We start from the raw sequence: 25,824 nt of genomic DNA on the forward strand, positions 1-25,824 counted from the left end.
ACAGCAGTCTTCTGCCAAGGTAAGTTGTGGCAAAGCTGATAGCATGTAAAGACACCCTGCCTGGGACCAGACAGGAATGGTAGGAGAGGCCCTGCTCTCCTGATAAGGGTCTAAGGGTTTCCAGGCTGCTGGACCTATGAGTCTTGCTTTACAGCCCCAGGGGACTCAACCATGTGGATCAGTGAGTGCAGAGTCCACTGTACAATGTGGACTGACAGAGAACCACTGTACAGAGACCAAAATCACAGATCCTACCCCAGGCTGAGCTGTCAGAAGCCCAACAGTGCTGAGAAAAGGCCAGAGGGAGCCAGGGCCAAACCCCCACTGGCCACACAGAAGTGATCCTGGCCCATAGGTAGTAACAAGAGTGGTGTTCTCAGTCTGCTCCTAGAGAAGGGGAGGTACAGAGACGGTCATTGGGTGACTTAGGAGCCCCACTGGCTGCCCTGGGAGGCATCTGAAATCAGACTTCCTGGGTTCTTCTTTTTTTTTTTTTTTAAGATTTTATTTATTTATTCATGAGACACACAGAGAGAGGCAGAGACACAGGCAGAGGGAGAAGAAGGCTCCATGCAAGGAGCTCGATGTAGGACCCGATCCTGGGTCTCCAGGATCATGCCTCGGGCCGAAGGTGGCACTAAACTGCTGAGCCACCCAGGCTGCCCTACTTCCTGGGTTCTTACCCTGCTTTTGTCTTTTTTTTTTTTTTTTTTTAAGATTTTATTTATTTATTCATGAGACACAGAGAGAGAGGCAGAGACACAGGCAGAAGGCGAAGCAGGCTCCACGCAGAGAGCCCGACGTGGGACTCGATCCCAGGTCTCCAGGATCAGGCCCTGGGCCGAAGGCAGCACCAAATCACTGAGCCACCTGGGCTGCCCCCTGCTTTTGTCTTTAACCAAGTCTGTAGCCTATAGGCTTGTGATTTAAAGATTTTATTTATTTACTTATTTTTTAAGTAATCTCTACCCACTGTGGGGCTCGAACTCATAACCCCAAGATTGAGGGTCACATGCTTCACTGAGCCAGCCAGGACCCCTGTAGGCTTATGATTTAACCACCTTTGTCACTTCTGTCATAGGCATCATTACAGCACATTCCTCATTGACTATTGAAAAGATTAAACAAAGTGATGCATGTAACTTGTCTAGAATTGTGCCTGGCAGAGTGATGTAGTAAATGGGCATCGGTTAGGAGCTTCTATTATTATTCTGTTAATAATAATAATTCTGTGATTATATTCAGCAAGAGAGGGGCCCTTCCCGGGCTAGGCTCCAGCCCTTAAGAAACAGCTTACATCGTGTCTGTCCTCTCCTGCCCGCTCAGGTCCTGGCTGGACTGCTGCACCTCGGCAACATCCGGTTTGCTGACTCTGAGGATGAAGCCCAGCCCTGCCAGCTGATGGGTGATGCCAAGTGTGAGGATAGGGTGGGGGCCTGTGTCTCAGGCTTTGATCACACACCCAGGGAGCAGGGCACACCCCGTCTGGAAAAAGGCCGACATTGGTGGGTCTGGGTGGCCAGAGGGTGAAATTTGGAGTGCAATGCCCTTGATGAAACCATGGATGTTACTACTCACCCCATCTCTGGTGAGGCAAACAGCAGCATCTGTGTTTTGCAGTTGAAAATAAGAAGGTTTATAAAATTATTTGTCCCACATGTAGCAGTATGGACTGGTATGTAGAAGTCCTGGGTTCAAGTCCTGCCTCTACCTTGGGCAAGTCTCATGCACCAGAACCTAGGTTTATTCAGTCCTGTTGGATAGGTCATGGTTCCAGTGATGACTTTACATTGTCTTGTGAAGAGGGCTCTTTGGATGGAGGGTGATTTGTCCCTCTCAGGCTCTATCAGGACATCAGCCTCACTGCTGCAGCTTCCAGAAGACCCACTGCTAGAGACACTGCAGATTAGAACCATCAGGGCGGGCAGACAGCAGCAAGTGTTCCGGAAGCCCTGCTCCCGAGCTGAGTGTGACACACGCAGGGACTGTCTGGCCAAACTAGTCTATGCACGGTGAGCACTCTGGGCCCTGCCCCCCTTCCAGGTTCTCCCCTCATCTGGTGTTGGTCCAGATAGCATCAGGCAGTAGGCCCAGGCTCATGGTGAAGGCTTTGAGATAAAGCAGATGCATTTCTCTCCCTGCTTCCCAGACCTTTGGGGATAGCAGGGAGTAGCTCCTGGGTTTTCCTTGAGCAAGGCCTCTGATCTTAATTCCAGAGTACACTGCATGGGGAGGTTGCCACATTCTGGGCTAGATTTGGCTCATTATTAAAGTATAGGAGTCTGCCTTGCCCTTGGCAATGAGTGAGAAAAGCCTGCCTAGCTCTCCACTGGCAGAGCAGACCCCAAAGGTAATCTGAGGCCCTCAGAGTTCCAGGTTTAGACCTGTGGGTGAATAGGCTTCTCTGTCTCTATGTGTCTTTGTACTTCATCTCTTTATGTTACCTGGGGAAATTGATAGAACTAGAAGCTTGGCCCACAGTCTTGGACAACACAGTGTGCAGCAAGTGGGAGCCCAGAACATGGTGAAGGTGGGGGTCCTGGGTTTTTCCTGGTCAGTTACTTGGTCATCTCCATACTCTGGCCATGTGGTTTGGGGTGATTTCTCACCACGGGTTCTGAGAACCTTCAGGGTACCAACTAAAGGTGTCAGGTGGCTCACAATCCTCCAAAACTATGGGACAGAACACATGTATGTGTGTGTGCATGTGCTTATGGGAATTTGGGCACTGGGGAGGGGGGTCCCCCTGCTTTCATGAATTGCTTGAAGAGTCAAGAGCCTGAGAGGCACTACTGAGGGAATAAGATCACTGAGATGAAAATGGCCCAGGGCAGCTGGGCTTAGACTGGCCCCAGCTCAGCAAGAAACTCCGTTCCCATTGCCTCAAACCTGAATTCAAGCCAAAGACTTTTAAAGCCTTTGTGTCAAGTCACTGCAAAATAAGCAGATAAAATAAAATATGACGACCACAGGCAGAGTGAGCCTGTGTGAAGCAGAACGTTTCATACGGGATAGACATCGGGTCACTGTATCACTTGTGTTTAGTACCTCACATGGGTTCTTGAAGCCCCTGTGGCAAAACAGAAACCAGCAACTGGGTTGCAGTAAGTTCCAGAACAGTCACGTTAAGAAAAGCTATAAGAGGGATCCCTGGGTGGCGCAGCGGTTTGGCGCCTGCCTTTGGCCCAGGGCGTGATCCTGGAGACCCGGGATCGAATCCCACATCAGGCTCCCGGTGCATGGAGCCTGCTTCTCCCTCTTCCTGTGTCTCTCTCTCTCTCTCTCTCTCTCTGTGACTATCATTAAAAAAAAAAAAAAAAAAAAAAGCTATAAGAGATTCCTTAGGGCAGCCCAGGTGGCTCAGCGGTTTAGCGCCACCTTCAGCCCAGGGCATGATCCTGGAGACCTGGGATCGAGTCCCACATCGGGCTCCCTGCATGGAGCCTGCTTCTCCCTCTGCCTCTCTCTCTCTGTCTCTCATGAATAAATAAATAAAATTAAAAAAAAAAAAAGATTCCTTAATGTACTGTATATGTCCCCAGGAAAGTGACCTCATCTTCTAAGGGTGGGGATGGCCCAGAGCACAGGATGCCACCTGCCCTCAGGTGACTCAGAGCCCACTTGTATGGGACTGAGTGGGGGGATGTGGCAGGGTCTTGAGCTCTAGGTACCACAGGTCTACTTTTGCAGGGGAGTCTAATGAACTTGGTTCTTTACAGGCCCCGCTCAGACCTGCTCATCAGCCCCTTCCCTTTTAGTCAAGACACCAGCTGGGTGTCCAGCCAATTGGAGACCTACTCCCTATCTAGCCCCACAGTCTAGTCCGGTGTTCTGTCTTGCTGAAAAGACAGGTCAGGTTTATGTATACCTAGAAACAGGCACAGCCATAGTCTGCATTTGTAATAGGGCAAGCCAGGATGGGCAGGGAAACCATGGGAAAGGGTTTGACCCTTTGGGATACAGGCTGTTCAGTGTGGCACCCTTGCTGGAGGAGCAATCTTGCCACCCTTTAGGCTCAGCTGACCTCTCACCAGAGTCCTCTCTCCCTCTATTCCCACCCCAACAGGCTTTTTGACTGGCTGGTATCCGTGATCAATAGCAGCATCTGTGCAGACCCTGACTCCTGGACCACTTTCATAGGTAGCAGGGGCTCACCTTTCGGGGAGCACTCCTTCAGAAAAAGAACAGTGGAGTCCACTGTGTGACTTCAGGCAGCTCTTTTCCCCTCTCTGCACCCCCATCTCCTCATCTACCAGTGTTTGGGCAGGTGCTTTTGGTCTGCCTGAGTCCAGGCCAACTCAGATGGTGCCTTGTCTGTGAGGGCCCGTCCTCTCTCCTGACACCCATCTCCAGCCTCAGAAGAGCAGTAGGGGGATAGGCAAAATAGGCTGGTAGAACATGCTAACATGATTGGAATTAGGGTGGGATAGTCAGGTAGGGGAGGAAGTAAAGCTCAGAGATGTGAAGTTGACTCAAGGGACAGTGGAATGCTAGATACCAGCTAGGCTGGTAAGATCAAGGCCCTCCAAACTGAATTGGACACAGAAAATGTTCCCTAGGCTGCCCCTCAACCTCATTCAGCTCTTCTTCCTGCTCTTTGCAAAGTAGAGATGGGCCCCACCCCAAGGCGGGGTGTATGCTGTGCCCAGGGCTGGGGATCACACTCATTCAGCTTCATCTCCAGGCTGCTAAGTGTGAGGCTTCGCCCTGGGCTCCTGGAGTCCCCTGCAATAGTTCCATGGGCTCTCCCCCATCCTCTCAGGCCTGCTGGATGTGTACGGATTTGAGTCCTTTCCCAACAACAGCCTGGAACAGTTGTGCATCAACTATGCCAACGAGAAGCTGCAGCAGCACTTTGTGGCTCACTACCTAAAGGCTCAACAGGTGAGAAGTGGAATGCTCCTTCCCAGACCTTACCAGGAGCCTTTAGTTCCTTCTTTGATGTCTTTCTGGAATATGCTGTGGTACTGAGGCCCAGCCATGGATGAGCCATCTGGGCCTCAGTTCACAGTTGCCTTCTCCTGCTACCCAACCCCCACTTTTGTCCCCTAGGAGGAATACACAGTTGAGGGCCTGGAGTGGTCATTTGTCAACTACCAGGACAACCAGACCTGCTTGGATCTCATCGAGGGGAGCCCCATAAGCATCTGCTCCCTTATAAATGAGGTGGGGTCAGCTAGTATGCTGAGCACCAGAGTTGGGCCTTTCTGGGGCCTTGGAGGCTATACTGTGCCCTCTGTGCCTCTGTCTTTCCATCTGCCAAATGGGCTTGCTAATCCCTATGATCCTTCCCTCTTAGGGTCACTGTGATGCCTGTATGACAGCTCTGCTGCCAGAGGGGACTACAGGGTGTGGGGACTGTGAGGGTTGTGGTGAGCGTGTCTCACTGTGTGGCTGACTCCATCCCATCCCACACAGGAATGCCGCCTTAATCGGCCAAGCAGTGCAACCCAGCTCCAGACACGCATCGAGAGAGCCCTGGCAGGCAACCCCTGCCTAGGCCACAACAAGCTAAGCCAGGAGCCCAGCTTCATTGTGGTACATTACGCAGGGCCGGTGCAGTACCACACCGCAGGCCTGGTAGAGAAGAACAAGGTGAGGGCTGGGCCATGGTTTGTAGGGGCCTGCATGGAATGAGGTGTTGACTCATTGCTGCCCATACATGGAAGTTTCCAGTCGTGCATTCTCTCTCTCCTGAACATCTTCCAAGAGTCCAGAGTCACCTCTTGGGCCTACCTGCCTGAGGTGCCTGCTAATCAGGCATGAGCTGCTCAGAAATGACTCCTGTCACAGTTGGGCTGCCATAGAAGCCATCTTGTGGAGGCCTGGTGGGCAGGGCTGGCAGACTTTCTGACAGCCCTGGGTAACACTCCACCTGGCCTTACCTGCAGCCCTTGTCCTTGTCCAATAGGACCCTGTCCCCCCTGAGCTGAACAGGCTCCTCCAGCAATCCTGGGACCCCCTGCTCAAGGTGCTGTTTCCTACTGATCCCGAGGAGCAGCCCTCTGGCCAGAGCAGAGCCCCTGTGTTGACCGTCGTGTCCAAGTTCAAGGTGGGCCTGGGGGGCACTGGTATGACATGCTTGGCTCACTCACCAATCTCAAACATTTACTGAGCACCTCCCAGGATCAGTACTGTGCCAGGGAACACTGACAGGTCAAGTAGACATGGTCCCAGTCTGCATGGGGTTGATAGTCTCACATGGAAGACTGAGACAGGAGACTGACAGATAATTAACATGATTGGAAGCCTAGGGGTTTGGGTGGGGGGAGACAGTGAGGGCCTCTCACCCACTGCTGATAGTGTGATCACGGAAGAGCAGTAGTTCTGTGAACCTCTGTGTCCTGGTCCATTCCCAGTTCGACAACTTCCTGCTCAAGCTGTCCTTGGCTAGCAGATTTGTCACCTCCTTAGCATCTTATGCTTTCTGCCATCTCAGCCCTTGCACATTCTGCTCCACCTTCCTGGGATGCCCCTTCCCCTGCCTCTGCCTCTCTCCCCCGCACTCCCACCCTCCACACCCCTTGTCCTAGCTGATGCCTTCTCCTCCTTCAGACCTCAGCCGAATCATCACCTGGAGGAAGCACTTTTGTTGGAGCCTAGATTTTGTGGGCACTTTCTTGCCTAGCCTCAGACACACCATTCAGGGGGCCAACCCCATGTCTGGCCCATCAGACCCTGGGCTTGGAGCAGCAGACTCACCATGTCCTTGTCCTGGCACATAGGGTGGTCTTAATGAGAACAACTGTTGCCTGAATGAATGGCAGTGGCTTCTGAGATTGTTCTCCTCTAAGAAGATTGCTTCAGTGAGAGTGGGGGAAGGGGAGCAGAGAGCAACCAGGTGTAGGATCACAGGTCAGGAAGCTCCCTGGAGGTGGAGGTGAGGAGCAGTAGGAGGGCAGGCCAGGAGGTGCTCAAACTCAGTGAGCACCTCCCATAACCATCCCAGAGCCTGGGAGGATCCCCATCTCAGGGCTGTGAGGACTGCCTCAGATGTCTGATGCAGTCAGTAACTGGGGCCCAGCTGATGCCCACAGGCATCCCCAATCTGCCTGACCCGTCTCCCCACAACAGGCCTCCCTGGAGCAGCTTCTACAGGTTCTGCATAGCACCACACCCCACTACATTCGCTGTATCAAGCCCAACAGCCAGGGCCAGGCGCACATCTTTCTCCAGGAGCAGGTAATTCACTGGACCAAAGCTGCTTTGCAGGGAGCTCCATCTGGCCAAGGCCCTGAAGGGGTGAAAGATAGAACATTATCCTTCATATGGAGTGACCAGAACGTGTCTCCTGGGTTGCGTCTCGCATTAGGGCATCTTGTGTCCCCTGCTTTGGTAGGACAGTCAGATATGGTCTGTGGTCTGTGCATGGCACAGTGAACCATCCAAGAAGGCTCCACTGCATCTTGCGCTCTATTCACCAAACCATGTTCCCTGATGAGACTAAAGCTGCCCCGAGGAATGGGTGACCTTTGTGATTAGCTGAAAGCCTGTATCGCCTTACAGTTTGTACACAGTGCAGCCATTTCTGACCAGAGGTAGAGTTTTTTCTAATTTGCACAAAAGCAGCCAGTGGCCAGCAGCTGCCCTTTGGGTACTGGGCTCTGAGATGTGAATGAGGTATGAGTGTTGCCCAATGCTTGGAGAGTATCCCCTGGCCTAAGGGTTTATGGCCAGGATCTCTCCACTCAGGTCCTGAAGAATCTTTACAATATAACCTCTTCACCCTCTCAGCTATGATTTACTCTGTTGTCCACAGAAAATAAATAAAAAACAAATTGGGTTGGGCTGCATGGTGAGGCAGAGCCTCTGCACTACTGGGAGTGGTGAGATAAAAGCAGGACCAGCACTTGTCTCAGCTGTATCAGAAGCCAGGCATCAGAAAAAGGAACCTAGGGCCACCAGAACCCTTTCTAGAAGGGAGATGTTCTTGAGGTCCCAAAGGGTATATCCCCATTAGCCAAGCCTCTGGACAGCCTGCAGGTTCATACTGACCAGGGCCACAGTATGGCCTCAGAAAGGGCAGAAGGAGTGGTATATCTGGCCTGCTGGCCCCATGCCGCAGGTGCCTACCCTGTCTCCCACACTTGCAGGTCCTGAGCCAGCTGGAGGCGTGTGGCCTCGTGGAGACCATCCACATCAGTGCTGCTGGCTTCCCTATCCGGTGAGTGGGCTGAGCCTACATGGGTCAGGGCCAGTCCTGGGATTCAGGTGTGATGAGAACTGCCCAGCCCAGAGCAGGAAGTGGAGGTGAAGAGAAAGAGGCAGGTCCACAGAGGTCAACCTGGAACTCGAGAGGCTTCACTTGTTCATTTATCCATTCTCTTTCATGTACTGTTTTGTACCGGGCACTGCTTCTAGCCTCAGTGAATAAGGAAGGTGAGCCTCTGCCTCTTGGAGCATATGTTCCTATGGGAACAAGTATAAGAAGTATAAAGTTAGGGATCCCTGGGTGGCGCAGCGGTTTGGCGCCTGCCTTTGGCGCAGGGCGCGATCCTGGAGACCCGGGATCGAGTCCCACGTCGGGCTCCTGGTGCATGGAGCCTGCTTCTCCCTCTGCCTGTGTCTCTGCCTCTCTCTCTCTCTCTCTGTGTGTGACTATCATAAATAAAAAAATTTAAAAAAAAAAGAAGTATAAAGTTATACAGTGCTACAAAAGAAACAAAAAAACACTGCTCCATAGACTAATGGGGGAAGAGGATCTTTGGGCTGGTCAGGGAGGGGCCCCTTTAAGCAGCTCAGGTCTCTGGGAAGGGAAGGTTTGGGGGAAGAAACAGCAAGCACACAGCTCCCAACTTAGGAACTAAGATGCTAAAGTAACTGGAGTTTAGAGACCTGGGGGAGGGGGGCCGCACAGGAGGAAGCAAGGGAGGCTGTGGTGTCAGAGAAACCAGAGATGTGGCTGATTGTATGCAGCAGGAGCCATCCAGATGGGGAGAAGCCTGCAAGCCCCTTTGGAAGCAACCCGCAAATCCCCTAGGAAAAGGGCAAGCCCTTTGTTTGGGTAGCCCATGGCTGCAGGAAGAGCAAACCCAGTTTTAAATGGTCTCTACTGGCTTCCCGTGAGTGATTGTAGTAATCCCTCCAGAACCACCACTTCATCCATTCAGTGCACACAGGGCAGCGCCTCACTTGGCTGCTGAGTAGATTAAATAGAGGAACTCCCTGTGGCCCCAAGCGCTGTGTCAGGCCCATAGATGAAGTCCCTTCATTGTCTTCTACCTCCTTTGGCTTTCAGAATCTCTCATCAGAACTTCGTGGAACGATATGAATTACTGAGAAGGCTCCGTGCTCGCACATCCTCTGGCCCCCACAGCCCATCTCCTGATGAACGGCACTCAGGTGAGTGGGGCCCATTTGATACTCATTTGTTCAAGCACAGTTAACTGAGCACCTGTCCTGGGCCATCTCAGAGCTAGGAGCAGGGCATTCAGAGCAGAGTAAAACATGGCCCTAGCCTCATGGTTCTTGGTTCAGTGGAGGAAACAGACTAAAAGAAGACAAACAGTGGGGAAAGTAGAAAGGCAGAGGTAGGAACAGAATGCTGTGGGGAGTGCTGGGGAGGTGTGAATCAGGGAAGGCTTCCTAGAGGAAGTGGTGTCTGAGGACAGATGATATTGACCAGGTGAAGGGCATTCCACAAGACAGGTAATTGAACAGAGGCCTGCAGGCAGGAAACAACACTGTGTGTGAGGCACTCCAGGCCAATTTTGCCTGCCCATAAGGGCAGAGAACAGTTGGAGGTGAGCCTGGGGTGACAGGCAGGCCATATCAGAGAAGGGAATTCTCTGAACAGATGGAGGCATCTCAGAGGAAGAAGGGAGTGATGTTAGCCTTGTGCTTTCTGGAGACCACTGTGGGGCCCCCATAGCAGACCATGGGAGTGAGGCTGTTATGTTGGCCAGAGTCCAGAGAAGCTAGAGATGTGGCTATAGTGGGCAGTGTTGGGAAGAAACTGGCCAGACTGTGCCTGGCCTATGGGGAAGAGGGGTTTGGGGAAGGTTGCTGACTTGAAATCCAGGTCCCTGGAGTCATCTGATGGAGAGGTCTTCAAGACACTCGGCAAACTCTAGTCAAGGGAAAGGTCTGGCATGTGGCCCCAGTTTGGAGGTTGTCAGCTGGTAGGATAAGACCCCTCCCCCTCCGCACAGGTGGAGGAAGAGGCCAAGGACTGGGTGTGAGGCCTCTGCTCAGCAGGATCCCACCCCAGCAGTAGGTGCTCCCACACACACAACCTTACCCTGGAGCCTGTCAGACCTGGGACAGTTCTGCTTCCCCTCCTCTCTCAGGCACGGTTTTGTCACTTTCATTCTTTCTCCCACCTCTTTCCTCCCCTTCTCTTCTGATCTGTTCTACTGCACTGTCTTGTCCCCAAAGCCCCCTTCGCCCCTGGTTGATTTTGCGGTTTCTCGTCTACGGCGTCTTCTTTGGCAGCCTCTGTCCCCAGAGAGGCACTGGGCAACAAAAGGTGGTCAGAGCCCTCAGGTAAATCCTCTACAGGAGCCAGTCCTGCATGCCGCGGGAGGTCAAGCAAGGGGATCTGCTGGGCCTCCCTGGGACTGGGATTTGTTCTCCCTTTTCTCCTACATGGCAGGGAGTTAAGGGGTCATGGGGAAAGGGAATGGCCCAGCTGCCCTGCTTGGCCCTCAGCATGTTGGGGCCTTGGAACAAAGGCTGGCTGAGTAGCCTGGGTTTCCAGATTGGAGTCCTGCCACCAAGTGCCCTTTGCCAGCTTGCCCAGGGGACCCATGGGAATGGAGGCTGCAGGCTAGCCCAGGGCACAGTCACAAGTGGGGATTCCAGTGTTCCTCAGAATAGCCAAGGCCTGAGGAACAACAGAGGGGTCACCTATGGCTTCCCCAAAAAAGGATGAAGAAGTGGTTAGAGGCAAGAACAGCAGCAAAGAAGCCTGTGGAGTATTGGGGAGACCAGAACCAATTTCTTAAGTCTGTAGAAGTGTGCAGATGACCAAGAGCTGATGGGACCTCTGTCTCCCATCCTACAGAAGGGTCTCCGTGCACGGAGGCGGCCACACTGCAACCTCTCCTCCAGGACATCCTCCACACTCTACCAGCTCTGTCTCAGGCTGCAGCCACACTTGGTGACCCAGCTGAGGCCACACCAGCCCCAGTTTGTTGTGGCAGAACCAAGGTGTTCATGACTGACTCCATGGTAAGCTGGTTTGTGCTAAGGAGGGGAATTCACACAAGCCGGCCTCGTGCTCCTCAGCAGGACGTAGTATAGGACCACTTCAGGGCAGTGGGAAGAGAGGCCAAGGACCTCAGTGGATACTCCTCCTTCCAGCTGGAGCTTCTGGAACATGGACGTGCCCAGGTGCTGGAACAATGTGCCCGCTGCATCCAACGTGGCTGGAGGCAACACTGGCACCGCAAGCAGGAGAGGCAGAGGCAGGCCGCTGTGCTCATCCAGGCAGGTAGGAGGGGCAGGGCCCTGGGCACACAGCCACAGTTCCAGGCCAGCAGACAGGCCTGCGTGTAGCCACTGTCAGCTGCCGCAGACCCCACATGATACAGATTTCCTTTGAAATGGTGCTCTTTGAGACCCCATATGCCAAGGGTGTGTCCCAGCCTCAAGACATTGACAGCACGACCTTATGGTGCATTGGGATTCAAATTCTGATATACCTCACCCAGAGTGTCTCTCCAATTCAGTGGAAACTAGGTCACACCACAAATAAGGGTGCTCTGTAGGTAGCAGAGGCTAAAAATTTGCCTTGAATTCCCAGACCTAGAGAGCAGTTTTTGCCATCTTCCTTTTTTTCTATGACAAATCATTACCTATTGCGTCCAGGGCTCGTAATGAGTTTGAGAAGGCAAAAATTAACAAGATTTGATTCATCAAAGGAAAAGATATAGGAACCATGTTCATGGTAATCATATTTTGAAAAAAATACGAGAAACAATCCACGTATCTGACAGTGGTAAAGCCACGGCTATATTATGGACTATCCTTATGATGCAGCTAGGAAGTTGTTCTGAAGAGTGTTTTAAATTTAATGGAAAACCACTTCCAATATGATATTCAAACCAGGATGCCAAACTGCAGGGTGATGTTACCTTCCTTAAATGTGTTTCTGTGTGTATAGACATAAAAAATCATATAAGGAAGCATTATAGAACAGTGAGGGTTGGTGGGACACCAAGGTGGCTCAGCGGTTGAGTGTCTGCCTTTGGCTCAGAGTGTGATCCCAGAGTCCAGGGACCGAGTCCCACGTCGGGCACCCTGCATGGAGCCTGCTTCTCCCCCTCTGCCTGTGTCTCTGCCTGTGTCTCTCATGAATAAATAAATAAAATCCTTAAAAAAAAAAAAAAACTGTAAGCGTTGGTGAAATAACAGGATTTGGATCTGTCTTTAAACTTTTTAGTTTTCTAGAATCCAAATGTGTTAATATTGAATGGAATAGCCCCTTTTCTGAATGCAGTTGTAACAAAAAGAACCAGAAAATGCTGAAATTGCAAGAGAAGGAAATGAAAACTGCCACATGATCAGTCTACCATCCAGTAGTTCTCCCATTTACCAACACGTGGGTGCACAGTGGGGTCACGGTTTGTGAATTCATAAAGCCAGTAAGCAAATTCAACTGAAGATTTCCCAGAAAAGAGAACCCTTCTGTTCCCTGGGCATTGCCCCAGACAGACCCTAACGCAGGAGGTGAGTGTGCTCCCCACTGCCCCTGTCATGCGAGGTCTCTCCCAGCCTAATGGTCTGAGAGAGAGATCTTTCAGAGCCAGGGTTCCTTCAGAACTGACTTTAGTTCCCTATCTTATGTAGTGGCACAGGGTAGCATTCATGGAAAAGGCACCTATTCCAAACTTCTTCAGCACCAAGTTAACAATAGTTCTAATGAACTATTGTCTAATGACTTCTTTTGTTTCTGGGCAAATCCCTTAGCCATCCGTTCCTGGTTAACTCGGAAACACGTCCAGAGACTGCACACAGCTGCCACAGTCATCAAGCGTGCATGGAAGAGATGGAGAGTGAGTATGTGACTCAAGTAGTCAGGATGGATGGACAGCTTGGTACCAGATGACCCTGGGTTGGAATGCTGGCCCTGCCACTGCACACTGGATGGCCTGATCCTCGTGCAGGAAATACCACCTGTCTCGCAGGGTGGCTGAGACATACAAAGGGTGGTGTAAACAACTCCAGGAGTATAGTACAAACCATGAAATTGGGCAGCCCCGGTCGCACAGCAGTTTAGCGCCGCCTGCGGCCCAGGGTGTGATCCTGGAGACCCGGGATCGAGTCCCACATCGGGCTCCCTCTGTGGAGTCTGCTTCTCCCTCTGCCTGTGTCTCTGCATCTCTCTCTCTCTCTCTCATATGAATAAACAAATAAAATATACAAAAATAAAAGTAAATAAAAAAATAAAAACCATGAAATTATTTAAAGGGGTGAATTTTATGATAGATCAATTAGATTTCAATAAGGCTATCATATAAAAAGGCTATCTTTAAAGTGGCATACATCAGGACTAAGTACAGTTGCCTTGGGTAAAAAGTTCAGCCACATGGTGCCAATCTAGTTGAAGGCATCCAGCTGTTCAACAGTCAGGTGCCCTTCAGTTAACCTCATTAAGCTGTATCATTAAAGATAGTTTTGGTTTCCATTAAGAGCTAATAAATTGAGAAATATAAAGTAGCTTTTTTTTTTTTTTTTTTTTTTTTAAAGATTGGAATGGCCTTCCTTGCTTCTAAAGAACTGGATGGTGTGGAGGAAAAACACGTGTCTCCAGTTCCCCTTTCCACAGGCTCCTGCCTGCTGCCACAGACACAGAGCAGCCTCCTGGCAGCAATAATCCGCCTCTGGCCCCTGGGACTGGTCCTTGCCAATGCATCGGTGGGTGTCCAGGGCTTTCGGAGGAAGCTGGTGGTCTGGGCCTGCCTCCAGCTACCCACGGGGAGCCACAGCAGCTACAAGGTCCAGACAGCACAGGAACAAGCTGGCATCACATCCATCCGAGCACTGCCTCAGGTAAGCTGTGGACAGGATGGCCATCCTGCCCAAGATGGCTCTAAGCCCCTCATGTCCCCGTAGAAGGCAAGAGGCTGGGAAAAGGGCTGTCCTGCCCCTGCTCTGCCCCTGCTCGGACAGAACTCTCTGTTTCCCAGCTGGCTGCGAGTCTGGGTTGTTTCCATCACTACAACTAGGAATTTTCTAGAGCCCTTTCACTTTTTAAAAACTGCCTCTGACTTTTCTGGCATCTCCTCTGAATCTCCATAACTAGTCTCACTTTTTAAAAGTTTAGGTTGTGGGCAGCCCCGGTGGCGTAGTGGTTTAGCGCTGCCTGCAGCCCGGGGTGTGGTCCTGGAGACCCGGGATCGAGTCTCACGTCGGGCTTCCTGCATGGAGCCTGCTTCTCCCTCTGCCTCTCTGCCTCTCTCTTCGCTCTCTCTGAATGAATGAATAAATAAATCTTTAAAAAAATAAAAATAATAAAAATTTAGGTTGTGATGACAGCTTATACTCTCAAATAGCACTGAATTTAGCATATTTTCCTCCAATTATTACTTGGTTTATCTCCTGTTCCAGCTGCACAAATGACAAGCAGGTAAGTCGGTGGTCCCAGAACTCTTTTTATATTATGGGCTCATGCTCAACCTCTTACATGGGGTCACAGCAAGGATTAAGGGACACAAGTCAAAAGGAAGGAAACAGTGGGTTTCCATACCAAAAGAAAGGATGTAATCTGGATAAAGTCTCCTATGACAACAAACAGGCTAGCCAGAGTATAAACAGAAGTGTAACTGTTTGCTCTTCCAGTTTTAAGCAGTCTTAACACTGTGACAGGTAATACTCTTAGGGGAGAGCTCCTTCACCCATCACGCCGAATGGATGTGAAATTTTATATTTTAATACTGCTTTGGACTTTGCCACTGGTTTAGAATGAGAAAAAAGCATTAACTCAATCCTGCTCTTGCTGTGACTCTCATACCAGTACTTGTCCACACCTCTGCATTTCTAGCATTTGCTCTTTGAGGCACCTGGAGGCTGGCACTCCTGGGAGCTGGAGTTAAGCTCTTATCTTATCTCTCCCTAGGGCTCAGTCAAGTTCCACTGCAGAAAGTCTCCACTGCCATATGCTGACATCTGCCCTGAACCGTCACCCTATAGTGTTACTGGCTTTAATCAGATTCTGCTGGAAAGACACAGCCTGGGCCACGTGTGATGTCTTCTCACCTCTCAGCCTCACCTGGCTGGGCAATCCTTTGGTGCCTTTTTGTCTACGAGGCCTTTTCCTGCCAGCTGCCTTGCCAAAGACATTTAATCCACACAAAGCTGCCAAACTACTCCCACAGCAACTCCAAGCACCTGAGAGCGAGTAAAGGCTGCCACAGCCCTACACAAGGGACCTGGGGCTCCCATTGACATCTCCGAGCCCTCACAGGGGTCAGGGGCTGGTTACCAAATCAGGGCTAAGAAACCTCAGGGCCACAGAGCACTACTTCCCACATTTTACTACCCTCATAGATCCAACTTGGCAGTGGAGTCTGTCACTATAGTGGGGCTCCCCTGATTCCCTACAAACAGAACAGACGTCGGCTTGAAATTAGCTCTAAAATTTCAACTGGGATATTTACAGGAACAAAACCCTACTATTTAATACATTGATTTATTTAATGTAATTTCAAGCAATTATGAATTAAGGATGAACAAAGCAATTTACCATCAAATCACTGTATCTTGATTTTATTTAGCGACATTAAGCAAGTTTTAACTCAGATGAGTATGAAACTTGACAAATTATGTGTGATGTCTAAACTGCACCAAAATTAAAACATTTAAAGACAACTATCTGAATGTTAAGTTCTCTCTCCAATAAAGGGTTTACCACCTCGAGTATCCTCATCTTGCCTGAAACACACACCCTTTGTGCGGCACACCCTTGCTGAGGGCCCCACGCTAGCTCTTCTGGGGGGAGGAGGCAGGTTCTTAGAGTCACGCACACGTGTTCGAGTGAGCAGGACAATAGTCCATCTTAGGAATCCTCATCCTGGGATGGTTCCACAATCCGTAAACAACAGTCTGCAAACTCCACAAACAAGGGCTCCTGCATGCAGGCTCGCATGAGCTTCGCCTTGTTGTCGCCCTGATCGAGGCTGACCATCAGCTGTCTAAGGTGTGGGTTGAGCAGCAGGCTTCTTAATGCTGCAGACTCCCCTTAAAAATGAAGAAGCAAGCCAGAGTGAGTTCAAGTGGAAACAGGTGATAGCTAAAAGCTAAATGTGTCCAGTGTAGTACATATCAAGGGTGCTGCTTCCCAAGAACGGAACCAATGCTCCACATAAACAGGATGAGGTCAGCATATCAGATGATCTCCAAGTTAAATGCCATCACAGGTTCTTATTCTTGGGATCTCTGTAAATAATTTAACTTTATGCCATTTCAACTAGGACAAAACCTCAGCACCAATACAGAGGACAGCAGCAAGTTGCTGGCATGCTCTGTTCTTAGGCCTGAAGGGTCTCACTGGTGAGGAGACTTCTACCAAATACTCTGGATGCTGCTGACGCCAGCACATGGCCCTTGCACAGCAGCCTCAGAACAGATACTGACGTCTGCATGGTGCTTTATAGTTTACAAAACTTCACACCTGCCCTCAGGCTTATCACTGCTGTGGGACTGGGTGCACAGCAGGGTGGGCCTGATGATGAGACGGAAACAATGAAACCTCCCATGTTCAGGAACTGCACTGACTTGTTAATCACACATCATAGAGCTGCCACAGGACTGACCGCACAGGCCTACAACAACACTGGACATTATTAACACCCCAGTCCCTCTAAAAACCCAAATCCAGGGATTACCATCTGTTGTGATGGCCAGACCGCACACTGAGCCCAGGGTAGGTGGGAATAAATGCCAGCCCCTGCCCTATAGACTGGTGGGGGAGAGAGATTAACATAAAATACGACGGGTATATTTCAAGGCCCTATGGGAAGGTGAAAAGTGCTTACTTCTGAGAAAGACAAAAGGTCAAAAAAAGTTTAGCTGAGGAAGGGTAACCTGAACCAAGCCTTGAGGGAGAATTTTGCCAACCCACCAAACCAGTAGGATTCCAGGCCAAGGGAATTGTAGGGAGGCTGGGAGGTGTGGAAGCCCTGAGTGTTTACAGAATTGTGTGGCTAAAGGACTCTGCATGCCATCCTCAAGGACAGGGGACCCTTAACACAGGTTTGAGCTGCACGGGCCCACTTATATACAAGGTTTCTTCCCCACAAATACAGTGCTATAAATGTATTTTCTCCTCCTCGTGATTTTAACATTTTCTTTGCTTTCATTCACTTTATTGTAAAAATGCAGCATATAATACATAAAACATACAGAACACATGTTAATCAACTGTGCTATCAGTAAGGTTTCCAGTCAACAGGAGGCTATTAGCAGTTGTTTTGGAGAGTCAAAAGTTATACACACACATTTTCAACTGCAGGGTGGTTGGGCAGGAGCCCTACCCCTGCACTATTGGGTCACCTGTATTTAATAACTTAAAAAAAAATCACTTTCTATACATTGGATTAAATGTATCAGTGGTTGATAAAGAAGCACAGCACAGACTTACCTAAATTCTTTAAATTCTGTAAAGAAACTCTGTCCTCTTCCTCATCGCTATTGAGAAAATCAGCTACAGACTCCTCATCATCATCTGAGGAATACAGAACACAAGTAATTATGATTAGAAACAAAACCTAAATGCCAGAGTCTAACAACTACTCCAACAGATTAAAAATGTGCACACCAGTGACAGTAGTAGGGGTAAGCAGGTATTGACAAAACAAAGTGATCTTTTCTAGGATTTATGACTATACCAACATTCCTCTTTTTGGGAAGGAAGGTGAAGCAAAGAACTGGGGAGTTTAATAAATGCTTACTCTACGTGTTTTCTCTGTGCTCTTCGAGCCAGGAGCCTGATTTTCCAATTCCTATTTTAGTATATGTGCTGCCGAAGTGAGCACTGATTTTCCAATTCCTAATCTCTCCAGCTCACTATAGCTCCAACCCTGTCAGGGGCTGAAAAACTAGGTGCTCTGTAAAAACCTGCTAAAATGAACACTTTGTGCTTTCAGCATGGCCAGAAATTTCTGACACAGCCTGAACCCAACAAGGAACTTTCTCAAAGGGCAGAAATAGGTTATTGGCACCCAGGAGGGGCTGCTTTCAGAGCCTGGCATGGTACATGGAGATACTGAAGTCTGGAGAGATGGATGGGATGACAGCCCACTCCCACAGTAAGCTGTGAGGAGTGCCCAGCAGCCAGAAGGTGACCGGGGCCAAAGGCAGCATCCCGCATCCCGCCTGAGCCTAGCTCCGGTAAACAGACAGCTCCAGCCAGGCCTGGGGAGGGAGGAAGACCCGAAGCCATGACTGGGGAGAAGTCTCCTGCCAGCAGAGTCCACCCCTCACCCCCACACCACAGCGACCCACCTTCTCGCCCTCTTATTTCTTGTCCTTAACAATGCCCTGAGGCTGCTCTAAAATACACAACAGGTGCCTCCACTCTTGGTGCTCTGCGCTAATAAGGAAGCTCTTGCTCCTTAATGAAGCATCGTTCCTGACTCCCAGTCCCAGTCCACATCTCCTTTCAGCCTTTTCTATTTAAAACCCTTTCCTAGGTTGGTTTCTTTGAAGTCAACCAACCCACCTTTGTTTTCTGTAGGCTTTATAGTTTTTGCTGTAACAGCTGACCTTATCTTTTTCTCAGTAGGACGAGTTTCAGGGTTGCATTGCTCTGAAAGAGACACAAATCAGATGCACGTGTCACTTCTGCTTTAGTGACAAGGCCGCACTTCCCCACCAAGCCAGCATCTAGGTGGGAAACATGTATAGGGTAAGGGATGTGAGTAGGGACAGGGATGGATACAAAGGAAGCGAGGAATCCAATCAAAGGGCAGCATCCAGAAAATGAGTAACCATGAGCAGAGGACGGAGGAAGCAGGCCTCATGCACCCTGAAGGGCTGTCCTCACCCTCCTTATCCCGCCTAACCATAGGGCTCTCACCAAGGTTAAGTGGCACACTGACTTCAATTAGCAAACTATTTTCTCAGCAGTTTCAGATGCCAAATCTGCATGTACCACATGCCACTGGGATTACAATGATGAAAGTCATGAGGCCCGCTCCAAGGGGTTGAGCCTTAGGGATGACAGCTAGACATGAGTAAGCGGAGTCTGATCTACATCACCTGAAAGGACTGGGAGACAAAGGGGAAGCGCTGCCAGGTGGAAAAAGCATTCCTGGGAGAAAGGTCTACAGCTGAAAGGTCAGACCCCTGGAAGACTAGGATCACGGTGCAAGGACAAGGTGACGAACAACTCCCAGCTGATGGACAAGGCAGGCCCCGCGGGTGGCTGGGGCTCAAGTGGAGAAAGGAGAAGAATACCACATTTTGGCCTTTCCTCCCCAAACCAGTGTCTCTCATCAAAGGCACAGGTAGTTTTCAGGGTAGAAAGATCTTTAATGGTGTGACATAGTCTCACATGCCACAGATATTTATCTGCATCAATACCAATTACCAGAAGTGCCCCCAACCCCCCTTCAGCTGTGACAACAGAAACATTGTCACAATGTGTCTCCCTCGGGAGAGCAACACCGCTAAGAACCACTGACTGCTACACCACTGACTGCTACAGAGGCTGGAGGTGAGTTACTCAAATGTGTATTTCAGGAGAAACCCTGGCAGTAGCAGGGCCACACAATTAAGAGCTCCAGATTACCTCGAAATGCCCTACGGGGTTCACAGAGATGCCACCCAAGGCTGCACAGCCAGAGCAAAGCTAACCAACCCGGCTTCCCAACCCTATTTCCAGCCAAAACAGTACTACTTCTTTCCTATCTTGAACTGAAAAGTTTCCTTTGAAATGGTCCAGAGATATTAGGATAAAAAAAGAGCCAAGGGAGCAATGCAGCTTGAAACATACCTCTAAGTCAGACACTGCAGAGGATGACACTAGATACATAAAATTAATAAGCAACTTTAACCAAAGAGTCAACCCAGCATGAGTTCCTGGGCAAGAGTCCCTGAGGACTGAGGAGACGCCCAGGATTGGCCGTTAATATGTAGATGTAGCAACACTAATCACTACCTCGTTGTTTCTTTCTTTCTTTCTTTCTTTTTTTTTAAAGATTTATTTATTTATTTAATGATAGACACAGAGAGAGAGAGAGAGAAAGAGGCAGAGACACAGGAGGAGGGAGAAGCAGGCTCCATGCCGGGACTCCAGGACTGCGCCCTGGGCCAAAGGCAGGTGCTAAACTGCTGCGCCACCCAGGGATCCCCTACCTCGTTTCTAACAAGATACTTAAAGGAAAGAAAATGGGGGCACCTGGGTGGCTCAGTAGTTGAGCAACTGCCTTGGGCTCAAGTCGTGATCCAGGGATCCTGGGATCGAGTCCCACAGTAGGTTCCCCACAGGGAGCCTGCTTCTCCCTCTGCCTCTGTGTCTCTCATGAGTAAACAAAAATCTTGAAAGAAGATAAATAAAGGAAAGAAAATGTTCTTGTTAACTTCAGCCAGCACAGCTTCAGCGCCAGAATACTAAGATGAAGAAACTGCTAGGGCAGACTTTGATGGCCAAAGCTGTCCCCCAATTTTTTTTTCCAAAAAGATTTATTTATTTATTCATGAAAGACAGAGAGAGAGAGAGAGGCAGAGACACAGGCAGAGGGAGAAGCAGGCTCCAGGCAGGGAGCCCGACGTGGGACTCGATCCCGAGTCTCCAGGGTCACACCCCGGGCTGCAGGGGGCGCTAAACCACTGAGCCACCGGCGCTGCCCGCTGTCCCCCATTTTTAAAGGGGGGGGGGACCGGTCTGAACGACGAAAGGTAGAGAAATCCTTGACTTTTCAAAATCCGGGAAGGCATTCACAGAGGTCCCCCGGGAGCTCCGACGGGAGAGAGCGAGGCAAGGTAGGAGGGAGTGCGGCGGGACGCGGGGCCTGCCCGGGGGAGGGGAGGGGGGGAGGGGGGGAGGAGGGGGAGGAGGGCCTCTTACCTTTGTGTTTCCGGAAGCAGGTCACCGAGCAGCTGTAACAACAGAGGCCACGGGCCGCGTCAACCCGAAAGGCCTCGCGGGCTCTCCCGGGGCCCCCGCCGCCCCGCCCGGCCCCCGCCGGCCCCCCGCCGCCCCGCCCGGCCCTCCTCCCCACGACCCCCTCGCTCACTAAGGCACGCGGCAGGCGGGGCAGCGGTATTTGGGTTTCTCCAAGCAAATCACGCAGACGACGGCGCTGCAATTGAGCGACGCCATGGTCGCTGGCGGCCTCGCTCCCACGGGACGTGCCAGGCTCCGGCCGCAGGTCCCACGCCGCTCGCGTGCTTTGCCCCGTTTCCTTAACCGGGGCCAATCGGCGCGCGGCGCTCCCTGGCAGTCAGAAGCAGTGGATCGATCCTGCTCCTTGCTCCAGTCCTGAGGAGTAGAAAGTCGATGCACTCGATGCGCATCCAGTAGCGGCTCTGGCGTCCCGGATTAGATCACGCTGTCGCCGGAGAATTTGTTATGTAGCCCCGTCCCTGCCCCTAGGGAACTCTGTGACTTGGACCAGGTCATCGTCACTCTCCAGTTCTGTAAAAAGAATGTGGGACTAGGGCAGCCCGGGTGGCTCAGTGCTTGGGCGTCTGCCTTTGGCTCAGGGCATGATCCTGGGGTCCCGGGATCGAGTCCCACGTCGGGCTCCCTGCATGGAGCCTGCTTCTCCCTCTGCCTGCGTCTCTGCCGCTCGCTCGCTCTCTCTCTCTCTTTCTCTCTCCCTCTCTCCCTCCCTCTCATTAATAAATAAATAAAATATTTGGAAAAAAAAAAAAAGAATATGGGACTAAATGCCCTTTACCTCTGACTTGGAATTTCTGAATCTTGCCAGGGCACTGGGTTTTCTTCCCCCTCGACACTCCATTTACTTATATCTAGCAGATGAGAAGTCCAGACCCTGGCCAAACCAGAATCGGTTAGATTGAGTGACATACACGTGCTCTTCCCTACTTAAGCCCCTTTTATCTCAGGAAAGAAAGATGAGGCTTAACCACTGACAAATGTTTATTGAACTCCAAGTGACAGCACTGTCCTGCTCAGATGCTGGGCTGGGGACACCCAGGCAATAGTAGGCACAGTCTCTGTCCTCTAGGAGCCCAAAGCTTAAAGGCAAAAGGGGGAAGGGAGACAGACTCTGTCTTAGGTCCTGCCGATGCTAGCCTGCACTTGCTCAGCCCTGAGAGTGCCTCTTCAAATTTTGCACCCTAGCCTCCTCACTTGACTCACCCTAGTCCCAGCCCTTGGTGAGATAGCTTGGTCAGGGGACAGATGAGTGAGCTCTGGCCTGGAGGTGGGGATCCCGGCCTAATGAGGCCAGATGGATGAACTGTGACGGGCCTTGAGTGGCACCTCAGGCTTTAGGAACAATTACGTTTAACTGGCAGCCTGTGCCTCCTTGAAGCCGTAAGCACTGCCCAGCCTAACCAGGGCTCCCATCCCACATGTCCAGTGCCCCACCTAGGGTCATAAGTCATTCTCACTCCCAAGTGCCTCCACCTTTGTGTTGAGCCTATCAGCCCTCAGGATCCCACTACAATAAGGGCCCCACATGAGTATAATTGTTTTTGTGGATAAATCTGCTATGCCCAAGGCAACTGTTTGAGTCTTGGCTCAAACCCCTCCATGGCTATGTGACTTTTACCTTCTCTGAGGTAGCTCACCTACTGGTGTGGATGTGCACGCACGCTTCCCTGAGCTGTTGAGAAGCAGAAGACTGTGTGTAAAAATGTTTGTAATTTGAGCAGAGCTGGAGACTCAGTGCTTGTGGGCCAGTGGCCGCTGGGCCACATGGAGGGGCCGCTGCAGGTGGGGATGTCTCTCTGCACAACTTCAGTGGGAGACTGTGGGGGCAGATCATCCATTTCCATGTCATGCAGCTGATGGACTCACTCTTCCTATGGGTGTGGGCCACGCCGCACCTGCGCAACCTCACAATGACCATGTGCAACCGCTACGATTCCATCCCCGTGTCTACCTCCCTCCTTGGAGACACTTCTAACATGACCTCCATTGGCTTCGCCCAGCGCTTAGCCAGAAAGACCAACAAACAGGTGTTTGTCAGCTATAACCTTCAAAATACAGACAGTAACTTTCCATTACTGGTACAGAACAGGATCAAGGAAGAAATGAAGGCTTTTCAGGAAAACTTCTGGCACAGTGGCAGAAGTGAGGATTTTTAACTTATGTAAAATATACATGTGAGTAAACAGGGATGCCTGTAAACAGGGATGCATGATCCTGAGGTCTGGGTATCAAGTCCCACATCAGGCTCCGTGTAAGGAGCCTGCTTCTCCTTCTGCCTATGTCGCTGCCTCTCTCTCTGTGTCTCTCATGAATGAAAATATAAAACCTTAAAAAAAGAAAATACATGTAAGTAAATGGATTGAATTTTTTTTTTGATTGAATTGTTTTAAAAATGTTGTAATTTGAAGCACTACAAAGCGTTGACACCCAGAGTCTGTAACTCCTGGAGCTCAGGTCCCAAACCTATATGTGCAGATGTCAGGCCCTAAGTCCCTCAAGGCTGGGGTCCTGAAGCTCAGGCCCCTCCAAAAGGGTTCTGCCATCAGCCTCTATGGTCCACACTCAGGGAGCATAAGCCACTATCCATCCCTGCTTTGGCTTTGCCAAACTGTCCTGAGGATGCTGTCCAGTTCCTAGTGCTGAAGTGGCATGGATTCCCTACCTGCCCAGCATGCAGCTGCCCTTATGTAAACCAGCACTGGCCTGAAATCTAAGACATGTCCACAATGACCCCCAAATCAGCAGCATTCCCTGTATTCTTTTTGTTTAAGATTTTATTTATTTATTCATGAGAGACACAGAGAAAGAGAGGCAGAGACACAGGCAGAGGGAGAAGCAGGCTCCATGCAGGGAGCCCAATGTGGGACTCAATCCTGGGACTCCAGGATCATGACCTGAGCCAAAGTCAAATGCTCAACCTCTGAGCCACCCAGGCATCTCCATTTCCTTTATTCTTCAACAGCTGTGACCATCCCAGAGCCACCTCAGTAGGCCCATGCTGACCTGGGAAGGCCAAAGGTCAGTGATTTGTCTAGGCCATACTTGATTCCTGTGCCCTGGCTGGCACCCAGTAGAAATTTGCTGACTATGTACGACACCACTATCCACTCCAGATTTTTCCTGTGATTGTTTGGAGGCTGAGATCTGAAAGTCTCTATAATTTTCAAGGCTCGACAACCCCCTCACCCACATCCAAATCATGCTGATTCCTCTACCTTTGGGTCCAGAAATGTTGATATAAGCAGAAAGAAGTTTCTGGAATTCCTCTCATGCACATTCCACACAGTTAAGACAGCCTTCCCTCTACTCTGGGAGGCCCCCCAACTTTCCCAGACAGCTACACCCCTCCTGCTCCAATGTCCAGTGAAGGAGGTGGCTCAGCTGTGGTGGCGATGAGGTTGAGGGGCACCAAAAGGCCGAGCAAGCCCAGTATAGATCTTCTTGGCAGTGACCAGTTCAGAGAAAAATGACAGGCATGACTCCAGGCCCGGCAACTACATGTCCACACTGATGTAGCCACCCTTAGCAGCACCCTGGTTCTCCCTGGACCCCCGCCAAACCCATCCTAGCAGTTGTCGCACCTCCCCCAGCCGGACCAAGAGAGGGGTGAGGTAATAATCAAGGCAGAATGATTTTCAGAGCTCCGCCACCTTGCAGGCGCTGTCCAGCGCATTCTGGGGACCAACCCCAAAGCCCGGCGCTGTGCGTGGAGGGCCCGGCCCGGCGTCCAACGCCGCCAGAGGGCGCTCCAGGTCCAGATTGGCCCAGGTGTAGCGGAGCTCGAGCTGGATTGGAGTCAACTCCATCCCACTCGCTGTGGGAGCCAAGGCTGTCTCGCTGAGCAGGGAGGCGGAAATCCAGGCGCTGGCCGGTACCTCCAACATTGCCAAGTGGCAGGAAGGGAGTGGAAAGATCGGTGCTGAAGCCGGCGACCGGATGGGCAGGAGTGTCTCCTTCACGAAAGCAAGAGGACTCCAATTGCAACTGGCAGTCCGGGGGCAACTCCCCGACCCCTATAGCTCTATACTTCCTGGCATTCCCAGGGGGAGGAGAGCCAGCTGCAAGCTGGCCACCCACATTAGCTGATAAAAGTTTAGCCATACTTCAGGAGCATAGGATTACTAACTAGGGCCTGAGCCACCTCTCTGCACCTTCCCGGGTGGGCAGAGGGATCTAGTCACCCAACCTGAGCTACATGTTGCAGTTATCAGAGACAGGGATTCATTAGGCTGGGCTCTCAGCTTTTTGCTGCAGCCCTAACACATTTATCCACACACATACACATACCCTCCGCCAGGGCATAGGGGACCCAGGGCCAACACCAAAAGAAGTGTCCGAAATTGGGGTTTTTAGGGGACCTACTGCCTCATTCTCTTCTGCTCCCCCACCCCTATCTCTCACTGTCCTCTGGTATCTAAGTAGTTTAGGTGTTAAGGTGATTGAGGTTGCTGGTGAGAATCAAATTTAAGGAGGCCTAAGGTCCAGGTGAAGTGGAGTAATCAGTTTCTAACTCTGCATGTTATTTTATAGCAGTGAAGTTATATTCATTCCCAAATTCTAGACAATAACAGGCTGACGTACAATCAGGCTTCAAGAACTTCCAAACAGCAAAAGGGATAAAGAATAATTGCATTATTCCTGGTCCCATAGCTTTTGGAAGAGCACAGACAAAAGAAGCCACCATTGTTTCATGAACACACTCATCCTACTACCCAAACCCCACACTTCTTTTCACACCCTGTCCCACTTGCAAA

At 50.7% G+C, this 25,824-nt stretch overlaps 3 protein-coding genes and 1 pseudogene across 15 annotated transcripts in view; 2 read left to right on the forward strand and 2 right to left on the reverse strand.

The window, feature by feature from the left end:
• Positions 1-15,861, forward strand: part of MYO19 (myosin XIX) — a 46,475-nt gene extending 30,614 nt beyond the window's left edge. For 11 of the 13 annotated variants that reach the window (XM_072779660.1, XM_072779661.1, XM_072779662.1 and 8 more), the window contains 15 exons: positions 1,327-1,417; positions 1,841-2,012; positions 4,067-4,140; positions 4,763-4,884; positions 5,053-5,166; positions 5,419-5,595; positions 5,912-6,052; positions 7,075-7,182; positions 8,094-8,164; positions 9,239-9,342; positions 11,006-11,172; positions 11,305-11,434; positions 12,913-12,998; positions 13,693-13,995; positions 15,062-15,861. In XM_072779660.1, coding sequence (XP_072635761.1) covers positions 1,327-1,417; positions 1,841-2,012; positions 4,067-4,140; positions 4,763-4,884; positions 5,053-5,166; positions 5,419-5,595; positions 5,912-6,052; positions 7,075-7,182; positions 8,094-8,164; positions 9,239-9,342; positions 11,006-11,172; positions 11,305-11,434; positions 12,913-12,998; positions 13,693-13,995; positions 15,062-15,190 — 1,989 coding nt within the window. In that variant the 3' untranslated portion in view covers positions 15,191-15,861. Of the gene's footprint in view, positions 1-1,326; positions 1,418-1,840; positions 2,013-4,066; positions 4,141-4,762; positions 4,885-5,052; positions 5,167-5,418; positions 5,596-5,911; positions 6,053-7,074; positions 7,183-8,093; positions 8,165-9,238; positions 9,343-10,377; positions 10,980-11,005; positions 11,173-11,304; positions 11,435-12,912; positions 12,999-13,692; positions 13,996-15,061 lie in introns of those variants that run through there. The other 2 variants (XR_012008708.1, XM_072779671.1) reach the window with 2 other exon arrangements.
• PIGW (phosphatidylinositol glycan anchor biosynthesis class W) overlaps positions 1-18,715 on the reverse strand; it is a 43,733-nt gene extending 25,018 nt beyond the window's left edge. Inside the window, exons 1-2 of the mRNA XM_072779685.1 lie at positions 18,665-18,715; positions 17,585-17,668 (exon numbers count right to left, since the gene is read on the reverse strand). The gene's annotated coding sequence lies outside the window, so the exon portion shown is untranslated. The remainder of the gene's footprint in view (positions 1-17,584; positions 17,669-18,664) is intronic.
• On the reverse strand, positions 15,696-21,318 carry ZNHIT3 (zinc finger HIT-type containing 3). The gene is made up of 5 exons (XM_072779695.1): positions 21,183-21,318; positions 21,014-21,045; positions 18,665-18,751; positions 17,585-17,668; positions 15,696-16,182 (listed from the first exon to the last, which is right to left on the reverse strand). The coding sequence occupies exons 1-5, from the start codon at positions 21,266-21,268 to the stop codon at positions 16,001-16,003; spliced, it is 471 nt and encodes a 156-aa protein (XP_072635796.1). The 5' UTR covers positions 21,269-21,318; the 3' UTR covers positions 15,696-16,000.
• LOC140605652 (proteasome assembly chaperone 4 pseudogene) lies at positions 21,267-23,226 on the forward strand (annotated as a pseudogene).
• Positions 23,227-25,824: the final 2,598 nt, after the last annotated feature.

The sequence above is a fragment of the Canis lupus genome, chromosome 16 (genome assembly GCF_048164855.1).
Source record: "Canis lupus baileyi chromosome 16, mCanLup2.hap1, whole genome shotgun sequence".
Lineage (NCBI taxonomy): Eukaryota > Metazoa > Chordata > Mammalia > Carnivora > Canidae > Canis > Canis lupus.

Excerpts from the sequence above, each read along its gene's own strand:
- ZNHIT3 (XM_072779695.1), bottom strand. The coding sequence starts at position 21,268 with ATGGCGTCGCTCAATTGCAGCGCCGTCGTCTGCGTGATTTGCTTGGAG. Across the intron at positions 21,046-21,182 it reads CCCGCCTGCCGCGTGCCTTA|CTGCTCGGTGACCTGCTTCC; the intron begins GTGAGCGAGGGG and ends CTGTTGTTACAG. Across the intron at positions 18,752-21,013 it reads CTGCTTCCGGAAACACAAAG|AGCAATGCAACCCTGAAACT; the intron begins GTAAGAGGCCCT and ends TGTCTCTTTCAG.